Source organism: Castor canadensis, chromosome 13, assembly GCF_047511655.1.
Source record: "Castor canadensis chromosome 13, mCasCan1.hap1v2, whole genome shotgun sequence".
Classification (NCBI taxonomy): domain Eukaryota; kingdom Metazoa; phylum Chordata; class Mammalia; order Rodentia; family Castoridae; genus Castor; species Castor canadensis.
Genome location: NC_133398.1, coordinates 56,248,685 through 56,267,262, shown reverse-complemented (window position 1 = coordinate 56,267,262; position 18,578 = coordinate 56,248,685). Strand labels below are relative to the sequence as shown.

Genomic DNA, 18,578 nt, shown 5'->3' with positions numbered 1-18,578 from the left:
CCCAATGCCAGACTCTAATGACGCCTATTCCACAGTTTACCCAAATAAATTATACAATGGGTAAAACTGGAACTATGATAAGGTGAGTGTATTCAATCAATCCAAAGCTTTGTGTTAAGAGGTTTAAAGGTAGAATATAGTTTGAATAGATTATCAACGAGTATTTAAGAAAAGAATAGCCCCTTTTTCAAGTAAGGATGTACGATTTTCAAATTCAGACAGTATTGGGTCAGAGACCAGATCAAGGATATAGCTGCCAACCTTAAGAATTCAAATTGGGCTGGCTTAATTCTGCAAAAGGACATGTGTTTCCTGAGGGGTGGTATGTCAGTAAAATCTATAAATTCAAAGTGTCTGTAACAAAAGTACAAAAAAGATAAGCACATCTGAGAACGTCTTATGAATGAGACCACTGCACATGAAGCTGACTAGAATTAAATGCACACAATGAAGTGATGTATTATTAAAACTGATACCAGATTGTATCGAAAAAGCTCTCAACAGGAGCACTGGGCCCCCAATCCCTACAGTCTGAAAGCTGCTACACTGATGAGGGCAATGTTTCCCAATGGCATTTCAGAAGCAACTCTACTTGAGTGAAAAAAAGACAACTTCTACAGGAATCAGCAAAAGCCATGGAGACAAAGGGCCTAGGACACACATTCCCAGGGAAAAATGAGGGTGCAATCAGGAAATGTTCCTTATATCTCAAATAAGGGGATCCCACAATATCTTCCCCACAGAAATTCAGATTTCTTAAGTAACAATGACTACAAACAAATTCACCTACAAGCACATGATTTCTTAATTTCACTATAATAATCAAACCCTGTTGTGTTTTTATGCCACTGTGTTATTAACTGGTATGTAAAAATTGTACATATTTGTGGTGTATGGCTTGCTATTTTATGTATACACTGGAATGGCTAAACCATTTAACATATGCATTTTATCTCACATACCTTTTTGAGGTAAAAAGCTATGCTCTTTGTACTTTTCAAGTTCACAATATATTGTTATTATCTGCTACTATTTTTCAGAGGACCTTTTATTTTTTTAAAGGAACAGGATCTCAGTATGTTGCCCAGTCTGGTGGTCCTTTACTCCCAGGCTGAAGGGATCTTCCTGCTTTAGCCAAAGAAAACACAGGTGTATGCCACTGCACCTGGTTTATTTTTGGGTAGTTTAACAGCTAGCTTGGCAGTAAAATAAAGCTCTTCAAACACATTCTAGTTGAAAAGTACCAACTTGACATTAGTGTTTTATAAGTAAGTGTTCAGGTCTTTCAAGATACTATAAATCACTTTTTTTTTTTTGTGGTAATAGGGTTTGAACTCAGAGCCTACACCTTCAGTCACTCCACCAGCCCTTATTTGTGATGGGTTTTATTGAGATCGGTCTTACAAGCTATTTGCCCAAGCTGGCTTCAAACCAAGATCCTCCTGATCTCTGCCTCCTGAGTTGCTAGGATTACAGACACCTGGTTTATAAATCCATTCTTAATTGACATACTTGAGGCTTCCCCACAAAAATCTTTCAACACAATAATCACAGAAACCTTCCCTCCTTTATCTAAATATGTATATTCCTTCTGGTGATATTTCTTCAGAAAAGCCAAAGCAAGCAGGAGCCAAGACAAGAAGGGAAAAAGAAACTACTTGTTTTTTTGGTAAGTAGTTATGATTCTAAAATGCTTAAAAACTTAAATTTACAACACAAAAATCATTTTAGAACCACTTTAAAATCACCTATTCTGGAAAATCCTAAAGTATTTGTGGACATTACTTTAAATACTGTCTCTCTGAAATTACTTCAATATACTATCTTGCCCAATTTCCCTTTTAAAGGTTTTGTCCCAAATTACCAAAGTAACTTTATGCATCACAAAGAAAATGTTTTAATTAGACCATATAAATTATCCATATTCTTATTCCCTAAGCAATTTTTATTGTTTTACAAAGTTTTTCCAGTTTCCCCCATAACTTTAGAAATATTGTAATAGTAATAGCAACATTCTGTAAAATAAGAAAAAAAAGTGGTAAAAATGCAAATTGACATATGCATATTTAAAGTAAAAAGTCTCATTTATTGAATAAATACTAATACATTAAAAATAAACTCACATGTCACTCTCTGAAGGACAGGGCTGTTTCACCGTTTTAGGTCTGCCTCTTGGTTTTGGAATCTTGACTTCTGTAGCTAATATTCACATGGAGGGAAAAGAATCATTAACGACCAGTTTCCTTTTAAAATGAAAATCTCACAGAGACTACAAATGACATATATAATATAAAAGTATTTACTGGCTTACAGATACAATGACTTACAAGTTTTAGAAATAATACCTCCCCATGGATCAAATGAGAAATAGCAAAAAATTTAAAAGACCAAAAAAAAGAGTAATTTTCTATTTGTCCTTATTATGTCTGAGAGGGCTTAAATAGTATTTTTTCATTGCTGTTTTAATAGAAATCTCACAAAATTCCAAATACTTTGGAAAGTATCACTTATATTCAATACTGATATACCTATCACAATATTACATTTACATTTATACATCTGTCCTTGGAAGTTTGTATCAGAATTCACCAAGTGTTCTAATACCATTAATTTGATTACAAATTTAAATTCCAAAATATTATGTAAATAATATGTATGTATATGTAAATAACCTTTTCTCATGGCTATTACTCATCTTAACCTTTTTCACTATAATGCTATTATGAAGTAGAAAAAAATTGGCTGTTTTCTTTGTATTAAGAACAGCTTCTCAAGATATTTCCAATTTGCCGATTTAAGAAAACAAAATTATAAATGTCCTAACAAACACAGAATGCAACAATTTCAAATATTAACAGCTGTTAATATTAATCAAAAGCTGTTTTTCATTCTTTGATTATTACTTCATTTGGAAAGCTACACCTTAATGAACTGGAACAGTAATCATAACTCAAACAAATACTTAACATTAATAATCCTACCTGCAGGTCGTCCTCTTTTCGGACTCACTTTCAAATTAACAGAGGCTGTTGCTGTTGTCACTATTCCTGCCTCCTCGGTTTCTACTTGTTTTTCTGCCTGAATCACAAAGATTTAACTTACTTAGCAAATAGCATACACTCAAAACTTAATTCCATGGGAAAACTATGCCAGTTTTCAATAACATAATCAAATTTTAAGCATAATTTTAATGTGATCTTTTATTTTTCCTGAAAAAAATCAAACTCATCAGAATAACAAGCTTTGCTTATAAACCTGGCAAATAAAAATTCATCTTTTAAAAATTCTCAGCCTAAAAAAAATCATTTGAAATAACAAAGCTAATTTACTCTTTTTATTTTTGGTGGCATCAGAGTTGAAACTCAGAGCTTCACACTTGATAATTAGGCACCCTACAGCTTGAGCCAAACCTCCATCCTTTTTCTCTCCAGTTATTTTGGAGGGAGGGTCTTATTTTCTGTCCAGGCCAGACTGTGATCCTATTTTATGTGTCATGCCACTGCTGCAACAGGCACATGTCACTACACCCAGCTTTTTTCCCATTGAGATTGGGTCTCAAGAATTTTTTTTTTTTTTGCCCAGGCTGCCTTCCAGCTATGATCCTCCCAATCTTAGTCTCCTGTATATGTGTAGTTAGGGTAACATGTGCACACCAGTGCACCCAGTTAATTGATTGAAACAGGATCTTGAGAACCTTTTTTTTCTTTTTTTAAACAGAAGTGAAATATTTTATTTGTAAGTGGTGATCTTCTAAATCTGTGTCCAAAAATTCCAAAACCCGTAACACTCAAAAAATTCAATTTTTGCCAACATCGGATAGATCTTTTGTCCTGGCTTGCCTCAGTGATTGTCCCAATCTCAGCCTTCCAAGTAGGCAGCTAGCACAAGAGGCATGAGCCTCTGGCACCTGGCTAAAGCTAATATTCTTAATGCAATACGGGAAACAAAGTATAATGGTGCAATCATGCTGAAAAACTCCCACATTGCTATTTATAATTCTGTAACTTTGTTAATAGATACACTTTTTTTTTAAAAACTGAAACTTGACCGATGTTCTCCCCTATGAGTTATCCTTACTTTCTCTTAAAGGGATGCCAGGTGCACATGGCTCACACCTGTAATCCTAGTTACTTGGGAGGCTGAGATTGGGAGGATCACAGTTCAAGGCCAACCTGAGCAAACAGTTTGCAGGAACCCTATCTCCAAAATAACAACAGCAAAATGGACTGGAGGTGTTGCTCAAGTGGAGAGCTGGGTTCAAACCCCAGTACCACCAAAAAACCCCAAAAAACAAAAAATACTTGACAAATTTTATTGTCTAAAGACCTCAAATGAGAATCAGTATTGCTAACTTTGGAATTACAGTAAAGGGTAAGAACAAAATGAGAAAGTTAATACAAACACGAGGAAGTAAGATATTACTGGGTCATGATTGCAAAGGAAGGAAAGAAACTGAAGGAGAGCCAGAACAAAAGGATAGAAGGACAAAGATCCACTTCCCACTCCCTATTTAGAATTCTGCATTAACCATATTGACAAAATAGGGCAAGAAAGAATTAACAAGTGCAATTCAATCCTGTTAATAAAAAAAATTTAAAACTACCTTTACCTATTTTTGGTCTTGAATAGTAACAAACTTTACTTTCATTTATCTATTAGGGAGGGGCTTCAGACAAGGTCTCACTATGTAGCCCATGCTAGCCTTGAACACTTGATTCTCCTGCTCAGCCTCCCCAGTGCTGCAATTACATACCCACGCCACCACACCTGACTCTGAAAAACTGCCTTTTATCAAGTATCTGATTTGCAAAAAGACGCTCAGTGTTGGTAGGATGTGTTAATCTCTGACTAGTCAAATCCATTTTTAACAATTCATGCATTTTTCTTAGCTTTATAAAATGACTGCTTTTATATAATAACGTTAGGAATTTCTGAGACTTCCTTGCCCTGTCTCATTGTGATTCTGAAGCTCTGGATTAGGGAACCTGCCACCTGTGTTTTCATAAAGCTCCACAGTTGAGCTGGGCACTGGTGGCTCACGCCTGTAATCCTAGCTACTCAGAAGGCAGTTCGAAGCCAGCCTGGGCAAATAGTTTGCAAGCCCCATCTCGAAAAAACCATCCAAAAAAAGGGCTGGTGGAGTGGCTCTAGGTGCCGATGCTTTGCCAACTAAAGTTTATAAAATATTCTAAATCCTTGTTATCATTTCAACAATTTATAGCACCTTCACCAGGAGTAGATTCCACCTGGAGAAACCAATTTGTTCATCCATAAGGGCTGAAGAGTGGATGTTGTATTAGCAGACATGAAAACAACAATCTCGTTGTACACTTGCATCAGAGCTCTAGGCAATCAGGCAGGCGCACTGTAGACAAGCATATTTTGAAAGGAAGTTGTTTTTTTTTTTTTCCCCTAAGAAAAAGGTCTCAACAGTGGGATTAAAATACTCAGCAAACCATGTTACAAACAGCTATGCTATCATCCAGGCCTTTTTGTTCCATTTATAGACAAAGATAGAATAGATTTAATATAATTTCTAATTATCCTGAGATTTTCAGAATGACAAATTAAGCACTGGCTTCAACTTCAAGCGACTAGCTTTACTGGACCCTAGCAAGACTATCTATCATTTAAGGCTCTAAAACCAGTCACTGACTTTTTCTTCTCTAGGTTTAAGTTCTAGATAGCAACTTCTTCCAACAAAAGACTATTCCCATAAACCTAATGAACTAACCTCTGCTAGCTTCATTCTGTTCTTCTGCATCTTCCTCATCTCTGTCAGCCTTCACAGAATTGAAAGATAGGGCCTTGCTCTGAATTAGGATTTGACTTACAGCATCGTTTTGGCTGGCTTGATCTTGTACCCAAACCATTCCAATTTTCCCCAAAGCAGCTAAGTATGTTTCACTTTTTTTAAGTGTTGCTTTCTCTGAATTTTTATTATTATTTTTATTTGCATATAATAGTTGTACAGGGGAATACATAATGACATTTTCATATGTATTTACAATATATCTTATTGTAAGATATTATTGTAATTTATCATTCTCCCTCACCCACTGGCCCCGCTGTTTCTTTCCTGTGTTACTGGATAAGTTCTTTTAAATTTCCTTCAAGAATTTTTCCTTTGTATTCAAAACCTGGTCTATAAGTCCAAGAGGCCTAGTTTCCAACCTATCTCAGCTTTCAACATGCCTTCCTCACTAAGCTTAATCATTTCTAGCTTTTGATTTAAAGTCAAAGGCCAGTGACTATTCCTTTCACTTGAATACCTGGAGGTCATGGTAGAGGGAGAGAGACAGAATGGTTTGTAAGAGGGGCAATGAGAACACACCCAACATTAAACAATTAAATTTGCTGCCTTATATGGGCATGTGTGTGGTGTCCAAAAGCAATCACAACAGTAACATCAAAGATCACTGATCACAAACCACTGTAACAGATAAAATAATAATGGTATCATGAAAATTACCAAAATGTGACAAAGAGACAAAGTGAGCACATGCTGTTGGAAAAATGGCACCGAATAACTTGCTTAATGCAGAGTTGCCACAAACCTTCAGTTTGTTTAAAAAAAAAAAAAAAAAAAAAAAATTTTTTTTGAAGCCTTGTATTGCAAAGTGCAGTAAGGCAAAGTGTAACAAAAGAAATTTATGTCTGTAGTTTCTATCTGGTAAAAATGCAAGTTCAATAAGAACAGAGATCTCCCTTCCTTTCCTTATTCACTATGCCACTCCATTCCTAGTTTTAGTAAGGTTAGTAATTTGTCAGCGAACTGCTCTCACTACCTTAATATTCCCATCGTCACACTGCTTTAATAAAGGAGTCATTTAAAACTCAAAATAATCCAAGGCTTCCCATCACTTTGCTAAGTTCTGATTCTTCAAGATAACTGGTCTTGTTATCAACTTTAAATTCTGGCAATACTGAAATGTGATACTGCATTCAAAATAACTGAAATTTCTCCTTACATCTATACACTTTTTTGAAGGGGATGGTATTGGAGTTTAACCCAAGGAATCATACTTGCTAAGCCTCAGACATCCTTCTCCCTCCTTCATTTTGCCTAGCTTTTGAAATATTACCTACATACATATATAGTAATATTTATTTTTCATATTTTACTTCCTCATGAGATACAGAACTCTTGGTTTCCTTTGTACCTTTGGCATGTAATAATGTGAGACACAAATATGTCAGAAAAAGGTAAAAAAGAAACTCACATTAAAAGTCTATCAGAGTACAATATGGTTAAAAAAAAAAAAAAAGTCTACCAGATATCTAGCCCTACACTCACTCTCACACAATAACATGTGATATAACAAAAATATGACAGACATGTATTTCATTGTTCAAGGACTTAGGAACTAGGTTTTATTATAAACATTTTATAACACAATGGTACATATTACGATCCATTTTACAGAGAAAACTGAGTCAGACTCATGAAAACTGGTTTATTTTATTTCCTTTTATCATCAACATATCTTTAAGGGTGCTACAGCTATACTACCAAGAAGAGTTGCTAAGTAAACAACACAACCTATTCTTTAAAAAATTAGTTTAGAGATCAAGTTTTAATAAGGTTTCATTATTTCTACTCTGTTAGTTCAAGTAATATAACATTTCTTTTAAGATCCCTATGGTTAGAAAAATTACCTTTCTCTTTCTCCCTCTTCTGGCAGCTTTTGGAGTGGTTATGTCAATTGGTTTATTCACATCCTTAAAAAAACAAAACAAAGAACACCAAGTTGAATAAACGCTTCCAAGACTGAAACTTTCTTCAACTAAAATAATCCCAAATATATTTCACTAAAAATGCTGGAGAAGTCTTTTGTTTTTCAAGCCTTTGAAATTATAAACATGCAAAGTTTTATTATAAAGTAAAAATAACAGCCAGCATCTTCCTGAGGTGGACAGGGAAGCATTTTCACTGTCATCTCAAATTTAAAAAGTCAGGTGGGCGCCAGTGGCTCACACCTGTAATTCTAGCTTCTCAGGAGGCAGAGCTCAGGAGGATCATGGCTCGAAGCCAGTGCAGGCAAATAGTTCTTGAGACCCTCTCAAAAAAACCCACCACAAAAAAGGACTGGTAGAGTGGTTCAAGGTGTAGACCCTGAGTTCAACCCCTGTACTGAAAAAAAAAAAAAAAAAAAAAGGAAAAGAAAAAAAGTCATGCCTACTAGCACAACAGAACTTTTAACACAACAGTCTACTCAGATTTATAAAATCACTTCTACAGCAAAATCCTGAATGTCAGGATTGTGAATTTTAAAAAGGTAGTTTAAGACTTTGGAAATCATCTAATGATCATTTCCAGAAGCCTAAAAGGGCTAACTGAGTATCCCCACTCAGACAATCAGAGGAAGAGCTCAACCAAAAAAAATTCATAGGGCTAAATGAGTATCCCCACTCAGACAATCAGAGGAAGAAATCAACCTAAAAAAATTCAGTCTAATGCTCTTTCTGGAACATCCATCCCACGATACTCTTTCTAAAAGTATTTGTAACAAACAGTAGCCCCTGCTATAGTTGGACCTTCCACGTTTCAGATAAAAATAACTTCAAATAAAAACATCCATGCATCTTAAAAACACAAAATATTTTATTATCATGCTGTATTTAACATGTTCCCATTCATTTTTCAAACATTTTAAAAATTACTTCCCAGTTTGCTATTGTCAACCCACTTTACAATTTCTTCCTTGCAATAAAATTGTAAAATCCTTGTTAGAATGGAAGAGAAATAAAACATACCTCATTGCTAGCTTTTTCTTCATGATCAGTATCTTCCTTGGAAACACTAGTTTCTTTTTCTTCAACTTCAACATCAGATGATGCATTTGATTGTTTAGTTGATGCCTATGTACAATAAACTCTTAGTTTCACAAAAAATGGTTTTCGCTAACTTAAAAATTTTTCTACTAATGAAAAATCAAAGGCCTGTCTACAATAAAGTTAAATAAGTACCTTGATTTCATTTCCAAAAAGACACTTTTAATAAATTTAAAAAAAAAATTTTCCAGTGCTACTACAGGTTGAACATTCCTAAACAGAAAATGCGTGTTTCAAAATCCAAAACTTTTCCAGTACAGAATCTCTTGTAAAATGGGAAAGTAACACAGCAAAATAATGTAAAAGTTCTGATAACTACTCATAGCACTACAGTCATGATGGCCAATTTTCTTTGTTTTGTATAAATTTGGAGATCACTGCTTTCCCAAACGCTAAACAATGTGCCCAAGGACGCCTGGGTCTAGGAATCAGAGAATGCCAGTCATACATTTTGTAGACAATAAAGTTATCTGGTTTCATTATATAACCACTATAACTTTCACTGTGAAATAAAAAATTACAGATATATACAGTAAAAACTACCCGAAGATGAAATGGGTAGATAGGAACAGAGGATAGAATAACTAAGATGGGCAATCTAAAGGATGAAAATGACCATCAAGTACAATCACAAGACAGATAATCCAAGAGAAATTACACAATGTTAATTTCAGAAAAACAATCTATTTTGTCTAAACAGGTATCTTCTCATTACAAAGTCAAGGCAATTACTATGGGAAACCATGCATCCATTCAATAAACATTTAGTGACTATCTTCCACACAAGTAACAGTACTGAGCACACAGGACAAAGAACTTCTTTGTTCACAGAGCTAAAAAAGTCTGTGGCAGTTATAGACACCTATAGGAGCAATTATGATATGCTATGATGTACCATGACAAGTAAGTACTGGGTGGTAATGAAGGCACTTAAGATCATCTAATGCAGCTGTGGTACAGCAATGAAAAAATTTAAATGTTCCAGGCAGCATCTGAAAAGTTATCAAAAGTGAGAAAACCCATGGCACTTGTGAAAAACTAAAAAAAAAGGGGTGAGATAGAGATGAACCAATTCAGGTTGTAATACACAAATGCATGGAAGCAATGCTAGGAATCTCTCTGTATAGCTATCCTCATCTCAAACTAGTAAAAATGCTGTCTGTCTTATTGCTTGTCTACTCTTCAACAAAATTGGAGAAAGGGGCAGAACAGGTTCTGCCTGGAAGTGAGGGAGGTGGGGGAAGAGTAAGGGAGCAGGGGGCAGAGGGGAGAAATGGCCCAAACAATGTATGCACATATGAATGAGTAATAAAAAAAAAATAACAGTTATAGGGGGCTGGGAGGGGGACAAACAAAAAAATGTTACAGGATATCCAGTTTGTTGCTATCTCTGTCTTTTTTGCTTTTTTTGGTGGGACTGGGGTTTGAACTCAAGGCTTTGCACTTACAAAGCAGGCACTCTACCACTTGAGCCAAACTCCAGTCCATTTTGCTCTGATTATTTTGGTGATGGGGTCTCTCAAACTATTTGCATGGGCTGGCCTCAAACCACAATCCTCCCAATCTCAGCCTCCCAAATAATTAGGATTATAGGTGTGAGTCACTGGCACCTGGCTTTGCTACCTCATTCTTTAGGTTTACTAATACTCTTCCTAATTTTTGCTCTTCAAGTCTTAATGGACTTGTACTGATGAATGGGAAACTGAACAACAGTTTCATGAAGACCTCCTCTTAAGAGTTCTTTGTTTTCGTGTATCCATGTGTTACACCCATGTTGATTCAACTCTAACTGATCTTTACATTGGTTCCTGATCGAAAGCAATAGTTAGAATCTCTCTGTATAACTATCCTTAACTCAATTAGCAAAAATGCTTTGTCTTCCTTATTATGCTTATGTCTTTTCTTCAAGAAAATCAGTGATAAGGGCAGAACGGAACCTGCCTGGAACTGAGGAGGGGAAGGGGAAAAGGGAGGGGAGGGGGGCAGAGTGGAGAAATGACCCAAACAATGTATGCACATGTGAATAAATGAACCAAAAAAAAAAAAAAAAAAAAGAGTTGTTTTGTTTATTTTACATAAGAATTCTGGAATTTCCATGAGATTATTTACATAGGTCAAGAGTGCAACTGGCAATACAGAAAAAACATTTTTAAAAATGACATCAACCCCAAGATAGAAAAAAAAATTAAGAAAAACAGTAATTTCAGTTGATGATACAAATTGGGTAAAAGCAAACCACTCCATAAAATTTAGCATCACATAAGAATTAACATAAGCTCTGGGGCACAAACAATATGAAAAAGGAAGTATAAGGCTGTTCCTCTAGACATCAACACGTGTAATCTGCATTGTGCTATTAGCACTTTTGTCACACATTTACTTTACCCAGATCTATAATCCTATGTACTTTACCTGACACAATTCTATGGGCATAGAAACTAAAGAGAGTAAGAAAACTCAAGCACATACTCTCTAAATTAAAATTTTTTTGAATTAAAGAGAATAGTACGTATGACTTTAAAATGCGCAACATATTAAATAAACTCTACTCTCAATCAGTATTTAAATAACCAAGTATTTGTCAGTTTTCTAAGATCTCTTTAGCCATGCAATTAATTTCAACAGCTTACCTAGACATAAAAGGTCAAAGTCCAACCTCTTAAATAAAGAATACGATGTAATCTGAAATTCATAACGCTCTCAAATTAGTATTTTCCTCTATGACAGTGATATTTTTTTCCAATACTGAATAAATAATATTAAACTAAATTTTATGCAGTGACTAACCTGTTGACTTGAAAATTTCACTTTTGGATTGTTATCTATCTCCCATAAACCTTCATTGAAACCTTTTCTTTTATTTGGTTTGCCATACTTTTCCTTATTTTCAGAGTATGGAAATATATCCTTTGGTCCTAAAAAAGCACTGAAACAGAAAGGAATAGTGTAAATGTAAAGCAACCTCAATTGACTACATAATAGTTATTAAAGAACACTATCCTAAGATACATTTTAAATATGCAAATTAAATGGAAGACAGACATACTTTTAAATCCTGTTGATTTCATTAATTAAGCACAATCTCGCCAGGACATGAAAAGACTCTGGTGCTGTACTGTAACGAAAGCTTTAGGTTCTGTTGGTTTACAGAACAACAAATGTGGTCTGTTTAGGGGTGGGGATAAGGTAGACAAATATACTTAATTTAATTCCAAATACTGTTTTTTTTCTTTTGCCACACTAAAGAGCAAACCTAAGGACTCACACATGCTAGGCAAGCTCTCTACTACTGAGCTACACCCTAAACCTGCAAATACTATTATTAAATTCAGTATCAAGCTCCCAGATGTATAATCCTTAAAAAAAAAAAAAAAAAAACCACAAAAGTTGCACCAAAATGTGAATGTACTTAACACCACTGAATTATATACTTAAACGTGGTTAGCAACAATATAATGTGTCTCAAAATAGGTAGAAAAAGGGTTTTTTTTTTTTGAGGGGGGGGGCACGGAGGGAGACAAGAGTCTCATTATGTAGCCCAGGCTAATCTTGAACTCAAGATCCTCCTTCCTGTTTCAGCCTCCTGGGTACTAGGATTATAGATGTGCACCACCATGCCCCACTAGAAGAAATCTCAAATAATTTCAGCATAGATGTAATGAATGTTTGAGGTGATGGATATACTAATTATCCTGATTTACTCACTGCACTTTACTTATGTATGTGTGTATGTATATATATGCCTGTGTTTGTCAAAGTACTACACTGTATCACATAAACATGTAGTGATACATACATGTACCACTGTTAATAACACATAAACATGTAGTGACACATACATGTATCACTGTGTTAATAAAAACACGATTAGAACAGTAAATATCACCAGCACTGGTAGCTCATTCCTGTAATCTTAGCTACTCAGGAGGCAGAGATAAGGAGGATCACACTTCTAAGCCAGCCCAGGCAAATAGTTCAAGATATCCTATCTGGAAAAACCCATCACAAAAAAGGGCTGGTGAAGTGGCTCAAAGTATATAGGTCCTGAGTTCAAGCCCCAGTAACACACACACACACACACACACACACACGCACACACAAAAAAAACCCCAGTTATGTATCATTTTTACAATAAAAAAAAACTTTTGACAAAATACTATTAATACATTTAATAGCATCCTAAATATAATTTCATTTCACCATAACTTGTTCATTATACAAGTCATAAAACTGAAATAATTCATATTATCTAAATATATATATTTATGTTTTTAAAATGAATGTTAAGAATTTTATTTTACTCAATGAAGGAATTATTTCATTCATATACAGTCAATTCTTACTATCCTTGGCAGTTGTTTCATAAAGTCACTGTGAACAGTGAATTAAATACTGTGTCAAGGGAATTACAAGGTAGGTTCCTGAATCACAACATTTTTATTAATGCAGTCGATATATAACCTTATTTTGTGTATGTTTCACTTTAAAGAAACATTACTTAGCACCTAATGGCAGTTCATTAACACTGACTCAGCCAGCAGATTCTGTAACACGTACTTACTCTAAGGTGAATCACAGCCTTCTTGCACTTAGGGATACTGAACAGCATCTTAGCACTATCCTTTCAGGGTTAGTTTAAAAAGCAAAATGACAAGCCGGGCACCAGTGGCTCACGCCTATAACTCAGCTACTCAGGAGGCAGGGATCAGGAGGATGGCAGTTCAAAGTCAGCCTGTGCTTATAGTTCTAGAGAACCCCCCACCGCAATCTCAAAAACACCCCGAACAAAAAAGGGCTGGTAGAGTGGCCCAAACAGTATAACACCTGCCTAGCAAGCACACAAGCACAAGGCCAAATTCAAGCCCCAGTACCAAAAAAAAAAAAAAAAAAAAAAAAAAAAGACCAAGACAAAGCACAAAAAATATGAGAACCATGTAACTAAACACTGTTAAAATAACACTTATTTACAATATGAGAGATGATACAAGAAAGCAAAGCATTCCATTACTCAACCTTAATTAGGAATGTTTGCATCAGGTAACTCAAAATTTGTTTGCTTACTCTGTACATGTCCATACTACAATTAATGATTTGGAGTCACAAACAAGTTTTACTGAGTAGAGGTATTCACAAGTATGCAATCCACGAATAGCATTATTACTGTTTCTTTGCTGTACGTTCATCTTTGCTGGCCAATTCCCTCTTTTTTGTTTATTTTGGTAAAACAAGTATGTATATTATCGGAAAACAAAAGTCAACTACGTATTTTGCAGCCTGCTCATAATTCGAGAAACAAATGCAAGAGTATCATTTTCTTGAAAATTTCAAAGTGACATGATATACATGCATCTGTAATATATATCTCAATTTGTGGACTGAAAAGTAGAAAATTTTACAGTTTATACAATCATTGTTAATATAGCAGGGTAAGTGAAATTTTAACCAAACTGTTGGGGTATGGGTATGTTAACTAAACCACAATAACTGCAATTTGTGCTTACTGGAATTGTGTAAAGATAAGCACTGCCTGTACCCTTCTCTTCATGCTTTAACTTTAAATTCCAGGTTTATCAAACAGAATACTGCCATTCCTGTTTTCTTTGTAACTGCATTATATCATTACTTGGTCTTGTTTTGCTTGAGCCTTGACTCACACACAAAAAAAAGACAGCTAGACTATTAATACAATCTGTAAGTCTTAATAGCATTATATCCATTCACCGAACATAATCAACTTATATTTGGTCTTATAAACACCATCTCATTTACATAAACTTTTTCATTCTACTTGTTTAATTTTTATTCCTAATTTTGAACAGGTTTTAAAAAAAAAGTTCTCCCATTGCTCCTCCTCCCAGATTCAAACTTACTAGGTTCTCTTTTCCATTATTTTACAACTATGTTCAAATTAAGTCATAAATTCATTTATATTAATGTAACAAAAATTGGAAAGCTATGCCCTTCCAACCGAAAGAAAAAAAAAACCTTTTCAAATCTAAATAATTCATGTTAAGTACAGAAGTTTTGTTTTGTTTGTACTGGGGTATGAACCTAGAGCTTTGCACTTGCTAGGCAAACACTCTAGCACTTAAGCCTTAAGTTTCTTTTTTGTAAACTCACAGTTTAATGATGCTCAATGTCAGTAGCTAATCAAGGAAATGTAAATCAAAACCAGGGCAAGATACCACTTCACCCCCACCAGAATGGCTGCAATTAAAACAAAAAAAAACCACAATGTGGAGAAATTGGGACCCTTATACACTGCTTGGGGATGTAAAACAGTGCAACTGATTGGGAAACTAGTCTGGTAGTTTCTCAAATGACAAAATGTAACCGTTCGAACTAGAAATCCTAATCTGAGACAAATGAAAACCTATGTCTACACAAAAACTTGTACATAAGGACTAGGGATGTAGCTCAGTGGTAGAGAGCTTCCCTACATATTTAAGACTTTGGGTTCGAACCCACCACCTCCAAAAGCCAGATCACACCAAACAAAACAAAACAAAAAAACCATGTACACAAATATTCATAGTAGCATTATTCATAATAGCCCAAACTGGGAAAACTCACTTGTTTGTCGAGTGATAAATACAACATGGTAGATCAATAAATTACAACATCATCATATAATACAATATGGATGAGTCCTGAAAATATTACGCTAAATGAAAAAGGCTACTCACTAAAGACCACATGTCATAAGGTTACATTTATGAAAAATAACCATAATAGGAAAGCAATTTAGCGATTCCCTAGGCTAAGGTAACAGGAAAGACTAGGAAGAAGTGGTAGGTAACAGGCTAACCCACTAGGTTTCTATTGGGGTGAAGAAAATATTCTAAAATTGTGCTAATGCCTCTACTACTCTCTGGATATACTAAATTATTCATTTAAGTGGGTGAATTACATAGGAAGTTAATTATATTTCACTAAAGCTGTTATAATTTAAATTTTTCAGAGACTACCTTTATCCCATTCAAAGAAAAAAATGTTCTATAATTTTATCAATTCTAGATAGACAGTCATTCTTTTCAGCCCACTTACTTGTATATATTTTAAAATATGGGCTTGAAACATGGCTCAAATGGTATAGGGACTGCCATGCACGCTCAAGGCTCTGAATTCAAACCCCAGTACTGCCCAAAAAAAGCTGGGTGCCAGAGGTTCATGCCTGTAATCCTAGCTACTTGGGAGTCTGAGATCTGAAGGATCACAATTAATAGCCAATTCAAACAGGGAGCTCAAGAGACACCATCCTGACCAATAGCTGGGCACAGTGGCATGAGCCTGTCATCCCAAGCTACCAGAGAGGCTAAGATTAGGAGGTTCTCATTTAAAGGTCAGCTCATGCAAAAAAGTTTACAAGACCCCATCTTAATGGAAAAAAGCTGGAAGTGGTGGCATGAGACAGCATGGTGATGTTGGAGGGAAGTATAAAATAGGAGGATGGCAGTCCAGGCCAGTTTGGGCAAGTGAGACCCTATTTCCAAAATAACCAGAGGAAAAAAAGAGTGAAAGTGTGGCTCAAGTGGTAGAGCAATTACCTAGAAAGTGCAAAGTCCTCAGTTCAAATCCTACAACCACCAAAAAAAAGTAACTTCAATACATATGATACACATTTGTAATTCGTATGAACATATTTTTGTCAACAATTATCTAACACACAATTTACTAAATAGCTACACTAAAATTAAGGCTATTGTTGATCATTTTTATATCAAAACCTATTACAAAATAATGCTGCTACAATAAACATACCCAATAAAAATACTCAATAAAAATACAAATACAAAAATACAATAAAAATACTCAATCCTTGCCTGATCTTCATAATCAATTCCAAGAACAACTGGGTCAAAAGATATACTCAAAGACCAATGAGCTGCTAATAAGACTCAAAAACAAAGCTGATGAAAAAAGAACCCTCCATGGGGATAACAGTCCACCAGGGCTGGTGAACAGAGCCCAGATTAGTTTTGAGACAATATCGTTAGTTCCCAAGGGACACCTTTGTGACTGTAGCTCTGACTCACTCTGCAAAATACTCCATTTTTAAATGGCAAAAAAATTTTCATATGCAGAATATATTCATATGCACACAATATAATTACACGTAATAGCAAATATCAAACAATTATAAAAATGAGTTAAAGAAAATACATCAAAATGTCAATAGGCTTAGGGGCTGTTCTAAAAAACAGGAATAGAAATTATTTGTTTCTCCTAAAGAGAACTTTCTTTTCACATCTGCTTTTTAAAATGTTAGCAAAGAGATATATATTAATTCGAGTTGTAAATTCACAGTTGAAAAGAAAATTAGGGATCACCAAAATCCTCATTCTAAAGATTAGAAAACTGAAGGCCAGAAGATAACTGACTCAGGTACAGTCATCAAGGTATTAAACAGAGGATAACACCAATATCAAAGCTCACTAGAATCAAGGCTAATGTACAAAAATAGCCTAAGAGCAAATCATGAACTGAGTACAATATTAATTTTATAACCCTGAAATAAAACCTAAATCCTACTTACAGCTCTGAGAGAGAGAGAGAGAGAGAGAGTGAGAGTGAGAGTGTGAGTGTGTGTGGTATAACTCAGTTTCCTTAAAAATGTAAGTACACAGAAATGCAGTACGTCTCTGAATTCACTTTTTCTGTTAGTGTTCACTTATAAGAATGTACACACACACATAACCCTCACAAAAGCTGAGTAATCACAGTCCTTTAAGGCAAACCAGAAATTTCATAAACAAAATGGAAAGGCTCATCAAAGACAAAGACAAAGACATGAAGATTAAAACATTTAACTTTGCAAGGTAATATTACTAAACATTCCCATTCTTAACATATTGGTTCTAATTTACTGCTTAACTTCTGAATTATTAAACCACATAATGGGCTGGCAGTGGCTCAAGTGGTAGAGTGCCTGCCTAGCAAGCCAAGCAAGCATGAGGCTGAGTTCAAGTCCCAATACTGCCAAAAAAAAAAAATCACAAAACTATGAAATACTCAGTGTACATATTTTATAATGGAAAAATGGTTTATGAGACAGTTGAACATACATCTATTATAATATTATATGCCACAAACCTGTTGGTGCCCAGCAAGGACTAAAGTAATTCATTTCATTATTTGGCATCAAAGTATGAGAATTTATACACATCCAACACTGGCACATGCAGCTATAGTGGTAGTACTAAAGAAGTTGTACAGAAAAACTATAGTGTGGAAAGAGATCAAAATTCTATCCTATGATTCATTCCTTTCTTTCTTTCTTGTACCACACCGGTAGTTCCTCATTCATCTTCACTACTAAAAAACTATCAATTCGGCAGGATTTAAAAGTTTGTATTATGCTGTATTTTTTTAGATCATTTTCTGTACATTTTTAAATGGATTTCATTGTAATAATCTGATACATGAAAATGTACTTTAATCACATTCACTACTCCCATTAGCCTCATCTTGTGTCTCTCCCCCTTGTCCCCTTTCTACTTTCACACCTGTTTTTGGTGATGGTACTGGAGTTTGAACTCGGTTTCATGCTTGCTAGGCAGGCACTCTACCACTTGAGCCATGCCCCCCATTCACTTTCTTCTCTTTTTAAATTTAGAGTCCACATGAGAGAAAATGTATGGTATTTGTTTTTTGAGTCTTATTCACTTAATATGATTATCTCTAATTCCATCTATTTCCTGCAAATGACATAATTTTGTTCTTCTTTATGGCTGAATATAACT

The 18,578-nt window shown here is 34.9% G+C and overlaps 1 protein-coding gene across 5 annotated transcripts in view; it reads right to left on the bottom strand.

Annotated features, from left to right (window-relative positions):
* The window catches only part of Psip1 (PC4 and SRSF1 interacting protein 1), a 38,588-nt gene that overhangs the window by 12,026 nt on the left and 7,984 nt on the right, over window positions 1-18,578 (bottom strand). For all 5 annotated transcript variants that reach the window (XM_020182027.2, XM_074051810.1, XM_074051811.1 and 2 more), the window contains exons 4-8: window positions 11,623-11,761; window positions 8,758-8,862; window positions 7,660-7,722; window positions 2,982-3,078; window positions 2,124-2,199 (exon numbers count right to left, since the gene is read on the bottom strand). In XM_020182027.2, coding sequence (XP_020037616.1) covers window positions 2,124-2,199; window positions 2,982-3,078; window positions 7,660-7,722; window positions 8,758-8,862; window positions 11,623-11,761 — 480 coding nt within the window. The remainder of the gene's footprint in view (window positions 1-2,123; window positions 2,200-2,981; window positions 3,079-7,659; window positions 7,723-8,757; window positions 8,863-11,622; window positions 11,762-18,578) is intronic.